We start from the raw sequence: 13,668 nt of genomic DNA on the forward strand, positions 1-13,668 counted from the left end.
TTAAAATCAGATACAACTGTGTGCCAAGAGGAAGAAAAAAAAACAGAGCCCTCATCATTAATCCCATTCACTAGGTCTGCTTACCAGCATTTGCTATTGGATGCACAGAATGCTCAATTTTTGAAGATCTAGTGCTAGCCTTTACTATTACATAGAAAGATGAAAATGAAAGGAAAGGGGAGAAAAGGGGAGTGGGAAGGGACAGGAGAAGAAAGGACAGAAGAGACAAGGAGAGGAGAGGAAAGGAGGGGAGGGGTGGGGAGGGAATAGGAAGAGACAAGGGGAAGGGAAAAAAGGGAGGGGAAGGGGATGGGGAAGGGAAAGAGGAAGAGGCAAGAAGAATGGGACCAAAGATTTAATTAGCTGCTTACTGGAAGACAGTAAAAGGCTTCGGATTTTTTTAAAGAAAGGAAACAGTGTATTTGTCATTCGGATGCTAGTTATTACTTAAGACCTGACTATTAAATGCTGTAGTGGTGGTTTTGGTTCCCATATAACCATCTCCAGACTCTGAGTTCACGTGACTGGCAAAAGACATTATATACATGCACTATAATACAGGTGCTTTGGAGATGCAAATTGTTTGCAATAGTTTTGACGGACTGACCTGTCAATCCCAGTAAAAGTCTGTCATTATCAAATGCTCCTGCTTGTTTGTGTTTGTCTGGCATTTGTTTATTCATCTCCTTTTCCCCTCGCTATCTGCTGCAAATGCTGTTTAACAGCATGTAGGGCCATGAGAGGACTCACTTCAAAACCACAGAGTTGAAGTCAGTAGTCTCAGGTTCCTACTCCTGTCATTTGAAAATGCTGGGTAGATTGAGAGGGGATTTCTAAGCCACGAAATACCCACCAGCGCCACTTGCAGACTCAATACACTCCGGGGGAAGGTGTGTGAGCAGCAGTATCCGCCTGGGTTTGAATACACAGCACAGCAGAACACCTATTTCCTTTGCCACACGTTGCTCACAAACCCCGTCCTCACAGTCAGCCTTACCTGATGTTTAAAAAGGAGTTATAATGCTCATTTATCTTTTCTGGGAGGAGAAAAAAAAAAATGCGTTAATGCAGCCTTTGAATAAGTGCTGCCCTGCTCTTTAAATGCTAAAGTTCACTAAAACTCCACTGATTTATGTGCAGCTTTTGACTGCCAGCACCTGGCAGATGAAGAAACCTACTCAAGCTTCAGTCATAAACAGATAGCATACAATTTAATTTTAATGTGCTCGTTAGTCGTAGCACATTTCAGACATAATTGTGAACGCAACACAAAATTATAGCAAAAAGACAATTTTAATGCTGCCGTAGAAAAAAAGGTTATATGAAGAGTCTTATAATGGTGCTTCATTGTCAACAACAAAACAGGGCACAGAGTGCATTACAGTGTCTGTGCTGTTTACATGCCAATATTTTATACGTAGATTCTCATATGGTGTCAGCTGTCAGTTACTTCTGCAAATTAACTGCCAAAAATGGAGACGAACAGAATCACTTAGTGTGCTGGTAACCACGGGTTACCTTTCATATGCCTAAAGATAAAGCTGCAGTATGGAATCTTGGGAGAATAATTAGGCAGAACAAAACAGAAAGTTACCAATTGAAATAAAAAGGCATTCTACAATAGGAAATAACAACAAAGAGCGCTTATAAATAAGTAAAAGAGGTTATATCACCGAATGCCTCATAACTTTTTAAGCAAAGTATTACAGTACAAACATTTTAAAGGCTTTATCAATGTTTAGGAAATACAGTACAAGTTTTTCAAATAGATTTAACCCTTTGAGCACTGAGTTTATTTTGAATTTTTTCTTTTTATTGTTTTTTTTTTATTTTATTTTTTTTTTTACTAATAAATACCTTTAAAAGTCATGTTGTGCAAAACAGTTAGAATGCATGCCAGGAATGCAGTCCGTGGCTTCTGTTTCTTCAGACAGTTTAACAAAAAAAACCCCAAAACCAAAAACAAAAGATAGCAACACTAATAAATATGTATAATTTAAACATGAACCTCTACTAATATAGATGTACTGTATAGCAAAACAAAACATACTTTGCTTTAAGAATAATGTTTCTGAATACTTTATAAATGCTATCTGTTGTATCTTTCATCATATAATTTACAATGTTTGGATGTTAAAGGAAAAAACGTTGATCTAAAAAATGAAATATACACTATATATAGGTACAATTTATACCTGGGCCTTATCAGGTACAAACCCCACTGTTGCTAAAAATGCTGAAGAAAAACGAAAATGGCATTAACCACAATCACATTTTCCATAAGAGATTTTGAAATTTATACAATATATACATCTATGTTTCAATGTGAAAATTATGTTTTTAAATTTCAAGGTGTGAGACACCTCTGCATAAATGGAGGTTCATATTAGTAACCGGAACTAAGCTGGTAAGGGTTTAAAAAAAACCATATCCACACATTTTTACCAAATTAATGCAAAAGTGCTTCAAAGTACTCAGAGGGCTAAAGATTATAGGGTGAGAAATACCAGCACACTTAGGTCACATGAAAAAAGTGCACCAGAATTATTATGCTTAATTAAACTGTCAGTTAATGCATGCAGCTTGATGCATCAGAGGGATGCACAGCAACTAAATCAAATTTACACAAAATTCCAAACACTTACCACTGCATTTTAACCTTCATATTTTACCAGTAACAACAGCTGATTATGCACCTCTATTTAAACACTGTACAGTTATACAAAACAGTTCAGCCCAGAGCGACTCTGGAGTTAAAATAAGAACATGTGCCAAGAACTAAACAGTAGCTTTAAGGCGTCTTTGACAGTTTTCCTCAAAGCAAATTACAGTTATTTTAATCGAAAGCAAATGCTACTGCTTCTCTAACTCTGAAACATACAGAAGATGATCCTCCGGTGACTTCCCATGTGTTTTGCTAAGATGAAGTTTAACAGCATGCTTGCTTGCAAAAGTCCTGTTACAAAGTTTGCACTGATAAGAAGTTCCAATATCTTCCTCTGGAGAGGACGTCACCAGTTTTTCCGATGGTGACTTTGCTTGTGCTATCTGACTGTTAATCTGTTCACTGGACAATTTGGACAAGTCTCTTAACCTGAAACCCAGATGTGATTCAAGATGACTGATATAAGTTGAAGGAGTTCTGATCTGTGAAGCACAGTCATTACAAAAGAACACTGGGTGCCCAGTGTCTAAATTTTTAAGGAACTTAGTTCCCCCCGTCCTTCGGAGCTGGTATTTCACATTGGCTAGCCAGTGGCTAATTGTGGTCATTGAAAGTCCCGTAAACCTGGAAATGTGCATTCTTTCTTGAGGGCTCAAGTCTGACATGATATATTTACCCTCTGAAGTCTGCCGCAAACTAGCTGCAAACTGGGCCTGCAATATGAGCAAGTGCTGAGGGTTCCAGTTAGACTGACGTCCCTTCCTTTTTTGAGCTGGTGTACTCTCTTCTGGTTCCTCTATTGTGGTACCATCAATGTCAGATTTCTCAGATATGCTGGAAGGTGTGGAAGATTTTGATGTGTGACTTTCTGTCAGGTTCTTCAGCATATCAGATATATCTGACAAGGCATTCTCGCGTAGCGGCGAGTTTGACATGAATGACACGACTGCAGATGTCTTTGCTGTTGTCACTGTAGATGAAGAAGATGCAGAAGATGTCGATGTAGATGACAAAAGCGCTGAACCCAAAGAGCAGCTTTTGTCACTCTTGCCTTTCGTCAAATCTATAGGTTGGTCATTGTTGACATGATAAAAATAACGGTCTAAGTGGTCTGTTTTTTTGGACTGTAGAGGTGGGGTGGCCACTGCAGCCTTTTCTGCCAAACTGTTGCTCATTTTAAACAGCATGCTCATTGGATCCAAAGCAGGCAAAGACGGCTTTGCTGCCTTCCCAAGGTGAATATTCATGACAGACTGTAGTGCACTTAATGGATTTACAAATGGCTGTTCAGGAGGGTGGTCAGTAATGATAGCTGTGCTGCTACTTAAAGAACTTACAATAGACTTAACAGGCTCCTTCCCATTTTCCACAGGTTCTACAGTCGGACTATCCTTGCAACCATCTCTCTGAGGGACTGGACTGTTCTGCTGGCTTTTAAAGCCACCATCATTGGAGGACTCCATCTTAAGAGGTTCACTGACTTCACTACTGCATGGTGAAGGTGTTGCACGCTTCATTGGAGAAAACTTTTCTTCAGGCTCTTTCATTTTTTCCTCCACTTTAGCCACCTTCTCAGTGACCTTCTTTACCAATTCTTCCATGGCGTGAAAGTTTGTTTTTGGCACAGGTGAGGTCTGGCTACTTGGAGGAGACACCAAGGGCTGGTTTCTAGTTGGTGATACTAGTTCATTGTTTCCAAACATAGGTTTTAACGGTGTGCTCTTCCCAGATGAGCCCAGTGACAGCTTCATCATATTGGGCAGCTGATAGGCAGCATGAATGCTGGGATAGCCACCCCAGCTTGGTGTGCCATTCTGGGCTTTGTTTATAGCTGATGTAACTGTGTTTTCTAAAGACTTCAATATATCTAATCCCCCTTTAGGGCTTTCTTCCAGGTCATTTTCTGTCAAGTAATGGTATTTTGAGGAGATATCGTACTTCTCCTCATCTTCACTTGACTTTTCCTTGTCTTTCATTTTGTCATCAGCAATGCTTCTTTCTTTATCTACTTCTTTTTTTATTTCAACATTTAATTTAGGGGAAACACTAGAAGGTGTATTGGATGGAGACGTAAAAGTGGTGGCAGCAAGGGGCACAGACTGTACTTTCTCATCTACTAAAGATGTTATTGTTGGAGTTGCTGGGGCTTCTATAATTGGCTTCCCTTTTTTCATGGCAGAGTTAGTGACTTTAATAAAATGTCCTGTCACCATCATGTGAGCCGTGAGTTCCTGCAGAGTGTCATGTGAGCTTCCGCACTCCATGCACTTCAAGATTTGAGATTTCCTCGCCTCAAAGTGCCAGGCATAGCTGGCACCATTCTGGTGACCGTAGCGATTATTTGGCGTAATGTAAGGATTAGAATTCTTTTGAAGTGCATCATTGGTATCCGAGATTGTTGCTTTTGGTGTCCCACCTGTGGAATCTGGAGAACTTGGAAGTTCAAGCTCCAGTGATGCTTTCTTTCTAGTAGCTGGGATAATTTTTGCTGCTACAGGTGTAACAGGTTCCTTCAGAGGCACTTTTTGGTAGTGTTTTGTTTTGATCATATGAACACTCAAATCCTGAAGAGATTCAAATGAATGACCACAGTACATACACTTTAAAACTTTCTGGGCATCTTCTTTCCCTTCCATTTCAAGCAAAGAACGTTTACGAGGTTTGGACCATCTTTTGGGATTATTGTTATCAGTTTCATGGTTGTCATCTCGATAATGTCCTGTTTCATTCATGTGCACTGTTAATTCTACTAAAGTATCATAGGCAGCACTGCAGTCTTTACACCGGAATTTACTGGCTCCGGTAAAAATAGAGCCATAAAGCTTACTGCTTTGTCTGTACAGTTGAACTGTGCTAAAAAGACTTGGTTCAGGAAGAATTCTGCTCTGAGAAACTTGCTGCAGTGTTTTAGCCATAGCAGTCTGGTGCCAGTCAAAGCTGCCACTTCCACAACTGCTACTGCTGCTGCTGCTGCTGCTGCTACCATTGTTCTTTTCTGAAATCGGCTGGTGAAGGTTCAAATTGAGATTGGACCAGTAGGAATTGGAGAGGAAGTTATTATAGACGGCTTTCATTTGTTCTAAACTATCAGATACAGTAGAGTCTTCCAGTGGTATTGAGACCTCCTTGCTCTCTTCCTCATTTTTGACAGAGCTGCTCTCAAAGTCTGCCATGCGATCACTTGTCTCACTGATATGTGATTCACTATCCATTTCATGGCTAGAAAATTCAGCTGCTGGAGAGTTTTGGTAGCTTTGGCAGTTCTTACTGAAGTCTTTTTCTGGACATGCATATTTTGCTGAAGGCTCCCCATCAACTGCATTTTCATCAGGTTCCACATCTTCTTCCACCAATGCTGCTGCTTTTAGTTCATCTGAAACATAGGCTATGATGAAGAGAACAAAATGCAAGTTAGTTTCTGCTGATCATACTTTTGCTTAAATGTGTTAGCCAAAGTATATTTATTTATAAAATTAAACAGTTAAAATCTAGTGTTTCTTCAGCACGAGAAAAAAATCTGCTCTTCAAATATAATTTGCCACCTTATTCTTCTCAAGGGGCAACAGCTTGAAATTAAAACTAAATTTGAAATTAATGAAGCACATTCTGGAGGTGGCATTCATTTCTAAAGTAATAAATTACTTGTATCAACCTCAGAGACAGCAGTTCCTGTCTGTCAATTAATATGTCTTATGCTTCTCCTACCCCTAATGCATTTCTTAACAGACAGATTCACAATTTAAATTAAGCAAGCATTTTTTGCTCATTACAGATTTGAGATTCAATCTTTAATAGAGTACAACAAACACCAAAAATTTCTAGAAAGTAAAAAAATCTTCAGCTGCAATAATAAAAAATTGATTTTTTTAAAGTTATCATTATTAGTAATATATTTTTTTAGAGTAGGAGATGGTAAAAGCAGGTGATGCAACCTTTTGAAACAACTAACTATGAGCAATTTGAGGGTATTCATTATGGGAGTAACAAATGACCTATTCACATTTAAACCTGCATTTCTCAGTGTGAAAGCCCATGCAGAATTATGTCAGGAGCTACTTCAAGGAAATTGGTATGCTGCACTCATTCTTGCTGTATAAATATATACAAGACCTTCCAGTGGACCTTACAAATGTCAAAGTGTTTGCTCTTTAGACTACTTTGTCAATATTTACTCAGCATAAGCTACACGGACACCCAACAGGGATCCTGTCTTCTTTCCCCCCTCAAGTCATGCAACTGGTGATGTAAATCTAAGATACTATTCCTGAACAGGATAGATGGGAACTAACAGTAAACAAATCTTTTTTTTTTTTTTCATGGTGTTTCTGTGCACATATTCTACATATTCTAAGTATACTAAGTTTTTCCTTTTAGCAAAAAAAACTATGGAAACGTCAAGAGAAGGATCATTAACTGATCAAAATGATCTATTTCTATAAAATCCATTAATTTACAGCTTCACAAGAAAGCAAAAATACAGCATGACTATTCTGTATTAAGTGGCGTTTAAAATTTACTTGCAATGTCTCACAAATAAATTTATAAACTTTGAAAAAAAAACCAAACAAACAAATCCAAACCACATTACCAGTAGACCCTATGGTTGAAGATACTTAACTTTTGACCTTCTCTGCAACACATGTGGAATGTGTGGATATCTGTACCTTAAGCACATCAAATAATCTATAGTTTGTTTATTCAGGCAGAGAAAATGTAAGTTTACACCCCAGAAAGACCCTAATTTAATCCACAGAGTGAAAAATGTAGAACAGTATAGTAGGTATCACATATACAGTATTGAACATTGCAAACTTCTTTCAGGGAAAATATGTTTAAATGTTACCAGAAAATCACAAGAGAGAAAACAACTGTTAAAGTAACAATGAAATCAGGCTTTTAGTTTCACATGGAGTATTTCTTCATTCAGTTAGGTAATACAAAATATTCACTACTGTTCTTTAACATGCATGAAGGGTAGTGAACTTTCCTCCAAGCATGTAAAGTTATAATCTGATCTTCAGAACAGAAGTTAAACCTAAGAAAGCACAAACATATCACATAAGAGCAACACAAAATAGGGATTAGATTATTTCAGCTCAGATAATTTCAGTGCAGAAAATTCATGCAACAAGGGTCCTATTTTTAACGTTTGGGAGAACACAGTTTGAAAAAATTTGAAACTTTACGATAAGATCTTTCAAAGATGCTGATACAAAGGCCAGACTTTGACAACAAGTTTATGATTTTTCAAAATATTTTGAAAAAAATTTATTGATTTATGTATATTACAGGCATGCTGGTAATTCATCCCCAGGATCAGTGCCTATCCTGCAAATACTTGCAAGGAAACCATTACAGAGAATCCTATTAGGTGGATTTCATTCAATAATTTCATTCCCTATGGATGGTACAAACTACTTTTCAACTTAACTATTTGTTCCACAGTGTTTCTGAACTCTACCAACACTTTAAACAAAGGAGACCAAAGCAGTTCAAATTACTCTCTAAAGCTAAAAAATTTTTAATAACTACTGATAATGTGTAAATAACTGTCTATCAAGTACCTGCCAACCACGCTGGCATATCCCAGTGATATAGATAAGGGCGGATGGAAAGAAAGAACAACAGCATGAAATCTATGATTCGACAGCAAACATACCCTTTTTCTTTTCCACCTTGTGGAATCAGTTTTTCTATTACAACTCCTGTTCCTTTGCTTCTGCTCTGAAGCTGAAGAATAATTCCCTTTTTATGAGGTAAAGAAAATCCAAGTTTATGGCCAGACTGCCTGCATTATAATGATCTCACTCCAACCTGCAGGCCAAGATGGCAGACCAGAGCACCCTGAACGTATACCTGACTTTTGCTCTTTTTGTCCACTGAGTGCTAGTGTGAGCATGTGCCACCCATTTCTACCTCACATTCCACACCAAAGCCCTGGGCTCTGTCCCTGCACACGATGGAAAGTCCCCATCATCACACACAAAGGTCACAAAAACAAGCACAGAATTAGTCTGGGTTTCCTTATATTTTTATTTCTCTTACTGATGAAATCTTACAGATTTTGTTTGGACTGAAACACTTGTATTGTCACATTCACAGTATTTTTAGAGAGTGACTTTTACATTAGGGAAAGCCTCCAGCACACAGCTCATTTAAATGTAAATCTATTTACCTTTCATGCTTTCTTTGCCCTTTTCACCAACTATCACGCATATTTGCGTGTTAACCAGGAGCTGCCTCCTTTATAGCTCTTCTCTTTCCTAAGCTCAAGCTGTGAAGCCAAATTGTGACATCAGTCTTTGATCCAGAAATGCAGGAAATGAGGCACAAATGACAGCATAGAATTGAACCCAGAAATCTGTAACTCAGATAAACTACAGCCTGAACAACTCCTTCTGCTCTTTCCCCTATACAAAGGAGAGCAAGGATAAAACACAACATTGCCCCCAGCTTGTTCCATTACCCCCAACTTCCTCAATCAAAGATTTATGCAAGAGATGAAGCTGCTCAAGGAAATATCTTAGCCTAAGATGTAAAACACCATCCTAAACTGGAATTTACACTGCTAGCTTCCAAGGGCCTTCAGGGAAATAGAAGGCAACCCAACAAGTCCCAGACCACTTTGCGATGGCAGACTTGGAGCATACTCAAAGGTCCTGCAGTATGCATACAGGCTGACATATGGAGGCTTCTCCTCAGAAAACCTAATTAAATTGTTACCAGCATGGGGGACAGAAGAAGAGAGAGGGTTAAGTCCAAACTTCAGTCCTTAATGCTCTGAAGCAGAGAGTATGGCATTCAGTACAGATACTCATGGAAAGGAGTCCATCTGCAGCTAAGTGAATCTCTGATCCCTCCATGCCCCACCAGATCTTGCTCAGAGGAGAGATGAACTATACTGTGTTTGAGCACAGATGAAGGTAACAGCACCACTGCAACAGAAAGAAGGACAAGGAGGCCCAAAGCAAAGAAATTTCTTGTTTGGTTGAGTACATACAAAAAGAGCAAAGAGAATATAAAAACAGAAAGCAAAATCATGAAGTGATGTTAAATACTTTTTTCCAGTGAGATTCTCTGCCTGGTGGAGAAAGTGTCTTTAAGAAGCACTGTCTTCAGCCCATTGTTACTCACCATTTCCTTCTTATAAAATTAAATAAATAAATAAATAAATAAGGCTTGTCTTTGATATTTTTCAAATGTAGAGTGAATGTTTGAAACAGTGGGGTGTCTGTTGAATTCTTCTTCAATGCCTTGACAGAAAAGTCAAAGAGGAAAAAAAAAACAACCCACCAACTTTAAAGGCAATTCTAATAGCAGAAGAAGTTAATAAGAATGGAAGTGAAAGAATTTAGGTGGTTCTGGATTTTGTTTTTCTCAAGTAAAGGAAGAAAAAAAATTACAGTTCTCAAAAAAGTTCTCATTTTACATCTCATGGGGCAACACAAGCCAAAGAAAATTGCAAGTGAGTTGAAGAGTGATGTCACTATAATATTTGATCAAAATGGAAGCAATTCCCTAGAACACTCCCCAGTTTATACAGAAGGTGAGGATATCAAAGAGGTTCAGAAACCTATTGCAGGTGCAGCCACAATAAGGTTGAGAACAAATACCTCCCTCATTAATGTTTGTTGTAATTATTAACTGAAGTGCTAGGTCGTAATGATATTAATGCATTTGATATCAATACATATCAGTAAACTGTGGTATAATGCAATTCATTTCCACACAAGAGGGAATTATCTTCATAACTGAGCTATGGATTGTTTCCTTGCCAGTGAAATAAATTGTGATCCATCACTACCCAAAATAATCTACACATTATATATACACCAATAAACCCACATACCTGGCTCCACACAGACACAGAGATCTGCTATACAAGAGCAGAGAAATATCTCCATCTTTTACATCTCTGCAGGCAGAGGAAGTCTTTGTGCAGCTAAAACAATTCTTACTCTACTGATGTCCCAGGCCTAACTCAGCAATGTCCTGAGGTGCTCAATCAGAACAACAGCTACTGGCTTGAACCCTGATGGCCGGAGGTGCTCTTCAGCAGAAAGAGGAAAAACATCACATGGTTTTCATCCCTTGCACAGCAATATCCACCCAGTAATGCAGTCAGACACATATCTCCAAGAGTTTGTATGGAAATATAAAACCATAGCATTAAAGGTGTACTTTACTGTTCTCCAAAAAACAATCCATTGCACAAGTCTTCCCTTATTTCCTGAAAAATGCATCTGAGACCATATATTTTGGCTTGGTTCTATCCAAATATTTAATTTCAATACTTATGAAATGTCTTGTTTTAATCGTGTTTTTCTTCAAAGACTTCTTCTTCTAAATCCATTAGCTTACTGGGGTATATTACATAGAATAATAGAATACGATGTTGGAAGGGACCTCAAGGATCATCTGGTCCAACCTTTCCAGGTAAAGCATGACTGAGACAGAATAATTGAATGGTCTGGGTTTGAAGAAACCTTGGAGCTCATCAAGTTCCAATCCCATCATGGGCAGGGACACCCTCCACTAAACCAGCTTGCTTCTCTGGGCAACCTGCACCAGTAGCTCACCATCCTCACAGGGAAGAACTTCCTAATACCTAATCTAAATCTCCCTCCTGTCAGTTTAAAGACATATTTAAACTAGCACACAAGCTTTTTGCTATAAAAAATATCAAAACATTTAAATATGTTCATGGTAGTGGGGCTGGAACTAGATGATCTTAAGTTCTTTCCAACCTTAAACATTCTTTGATTCTATATTCTTCTCCCATGAAAAAAACACTTAACTTCATGTTTATCAAAACCATTCAGCTCCTTGGAAATCTTTGGCTTTAACAAAACAGCTTTTCCTTTAGAAAATTACAACCAGCTTTGCTATTTATTTACGTGTGGTTTGAAATCATCATGTAATACTAAGTGTCATCTCCCAAACCATCAACTCCTTAAAATCCTGAACCCATATATAAATTTCACACTTAAGAGCAGGAAGACCATACATAATAAAGAGGGGGCTCAGTCTGAACACAGGTCCAGAGAAAGCCAAGAGAGAAACACCAGCACGAAGATTATTTGACTGTGCCAATGAACCTTACTCACAAAATTAATGAATAGAGGCAAGAGAAAACCAACTCAGTGGATGGAGTCAATCGAAGACATAATGCAAATGAAGGCATATAAAAGAGTTATATTAGTCTGTTAGAAAACTCCCACTCCACAGGCCTTCCACTTACAGGAAGAAAGGCAAGCATTTCACCCACAACATGAGCTATTTCTACACCGAGACTGACTGATATTTCATGTGTAACTGAAATTGTATTTGAGACTTCACTGTTCAGTAGAGATGTTAGCATATTCCTCATTAGGCAACAGAAACGGGAGGTATGAGGGGATGCCCTGGGTACAAGAGTGGCAAATGACAATGTTATCTCTAAATGGGCATGGCAATACTGATTACCCAGCACCTTGACAGGGACATTATTCCTGTTAGAAAGGTCAAAGGTTGTGTTTCTTAGAGGCAGGACTGTCTATTACAGGAGAGAAATGTTATTTCCAAGTGGAGAGGTCGGCAGTTCTCTCAAACATTGGCTGAAGTTGCTGGTACCCTGCACCGGTGCATAATCCTACTGCACAACTGATTATTCTGCCCACTGGCAAGGTCAAGTATATTAATTTTGAACATGTTAATTTGACGTGATATGCATGATTAATGCTTGTTTAGCTGGATTTTTTTTTGTACGTTGATAAATCTGCAGCCTTTTCATGCCAGTAAGAGTAGTATTAAGTTGCTGGGAATCAGTGTGGATGGATGTGATACAGCATGCCCTTCTAATGGGTGGCGATCATTAGGCACTAGAAACTTTGACGTGTACTTGCATTTGTTCCTTCATGAGGATACTGCAGCTGTCTGCCACAGAGGGCTCCAGAATTGGCCAGAGGAAGCTGTCCAGCTGCTCTCATCCAGCATCCCAGACTGGAATTACATTTGGAGCTACTTCAGAGAGCTCAAATCCACTCTAAGTGTTAAAAGTTGAGGATTACATGGACAGGAATACACAGTGAAGAGATGATAACAAGAAATGAGTTTATATGTCATTAAAGTGATGGTCATCTAAGCACAGAACAAAGCAAGTCTACAGTAGGCACCTTTTCCTCCTCTCATTCCCAACTCCCCTGAGTTTTGTGTAGTTTAAAGAAGGTTACAGGATTCAGGTTTCCTGTTCACTTTAGACTTTATGCTGCCATATGCAATGTATCATACAGGCCACCTACAACTGAAGAGAGTAAACATTATAAAATTGCTATTAATTCTGACAAGGGAGGCATACCTTTTTCTGAAACCAAATACTGTTTAGCTATTTGTTAAATGGGAGATTCCCATGAAATCCTCACACTTATGTATTATTTCCTTCATTAAATACACTCCTGAAAAAAAAAAAAACAGGATGTCCTAATATTAAGTTGTGGCTTAGAAACAACTTAGGGCTATTGAACAGCATCATTCTATTGAGGTGTTCAAAAGCTTCTATGAGTGTTTTATTCTTCACAGCAATCCCACGGAAGAAACAAGAAACATTCTTACCCACAGTTGATAGCTGCATACCTGGAAATTCAAAGTTGTTAAAAATCACTTGCCTCATGCCAGACAAGAAGACAAGTAAACGAGCCTGTGACTCCTGTAGGTTAACATATATTAATTCAGATATTTACAGATAACATAAGATGGCTTAAGTTTATATTTCTGTTCATAAGCTTTTTCACTGTGTTTATGTGAGTACAATATATGTGTATAATTGAAAATAATAGCCATTTTCCAGCTTCAAACAATTATTAATGATAAGAATACTCAGTGAAATACCCACAGGTGCGTGTACTCTGCGCAACCCAGAGCCTGTGATTACAAATCTCCTCTGAGCCAAGCTGCTGGGATCCAATAAATGCTGAATCTGCAGGATGCCAGCATGCTTCTTTTCGCAATAGGGAAAACAGGAAAGG

The 13,668-nt window shown here is 38.4% G+C and overlaps 1 protein-coding gene across 1 annotated transcript; it reads right to left on the minus strand.

Moving 5' to 3' along the window:
• Nucleotides 1-2,469: 2,469 nt before the first annotated feature.
• On the minus strand, nt 2,470-5,892 carry TSHZ3 (teashirt zinc finger homeobox 3). The gene has a single exon (XM_034073001.1). The coding sequence runs from the start codon at nt 5,875-5,877 to the stop codon at nt 2,854-2,856; it is 3,024 nt and encodes a 1,007-aa protein (XP_033928892.1). The 5' UTR covers nt 5,878-5,892; the 3' UTR covers nt 2,470-2,853.
• Nucleotides 5,893-13,668: the final 7,776 nt, after the last annotated feature.

This window comes from Melopsittacus undulatus, chromosome Z, assembly GCF_012275295.1.
Source record: "Melopsittacus undulatus isolate bMelUnd1 chromosome Z, bMelUnd1.mat.Z, whole genome shotgun sequence".
In the NCBI taxonomy this organism is placed as follows: domain Eukaryota; kingdom Metazoa; phylum Chordata; class Aves; order Psittaciformes; family Psittaculidae; genus Melopsittacus; species Melopsittacus undulatus.

What these genes read in the sequence shown, in the direction of transcription:
- TSHZ3 (XM_034073001.1), bottom strand. Translation starts at nt 5,877, where the DNA reads ATGGATAGTGAATCACATATCAGTGAGACAAGTGATCGCATGGCAGAC.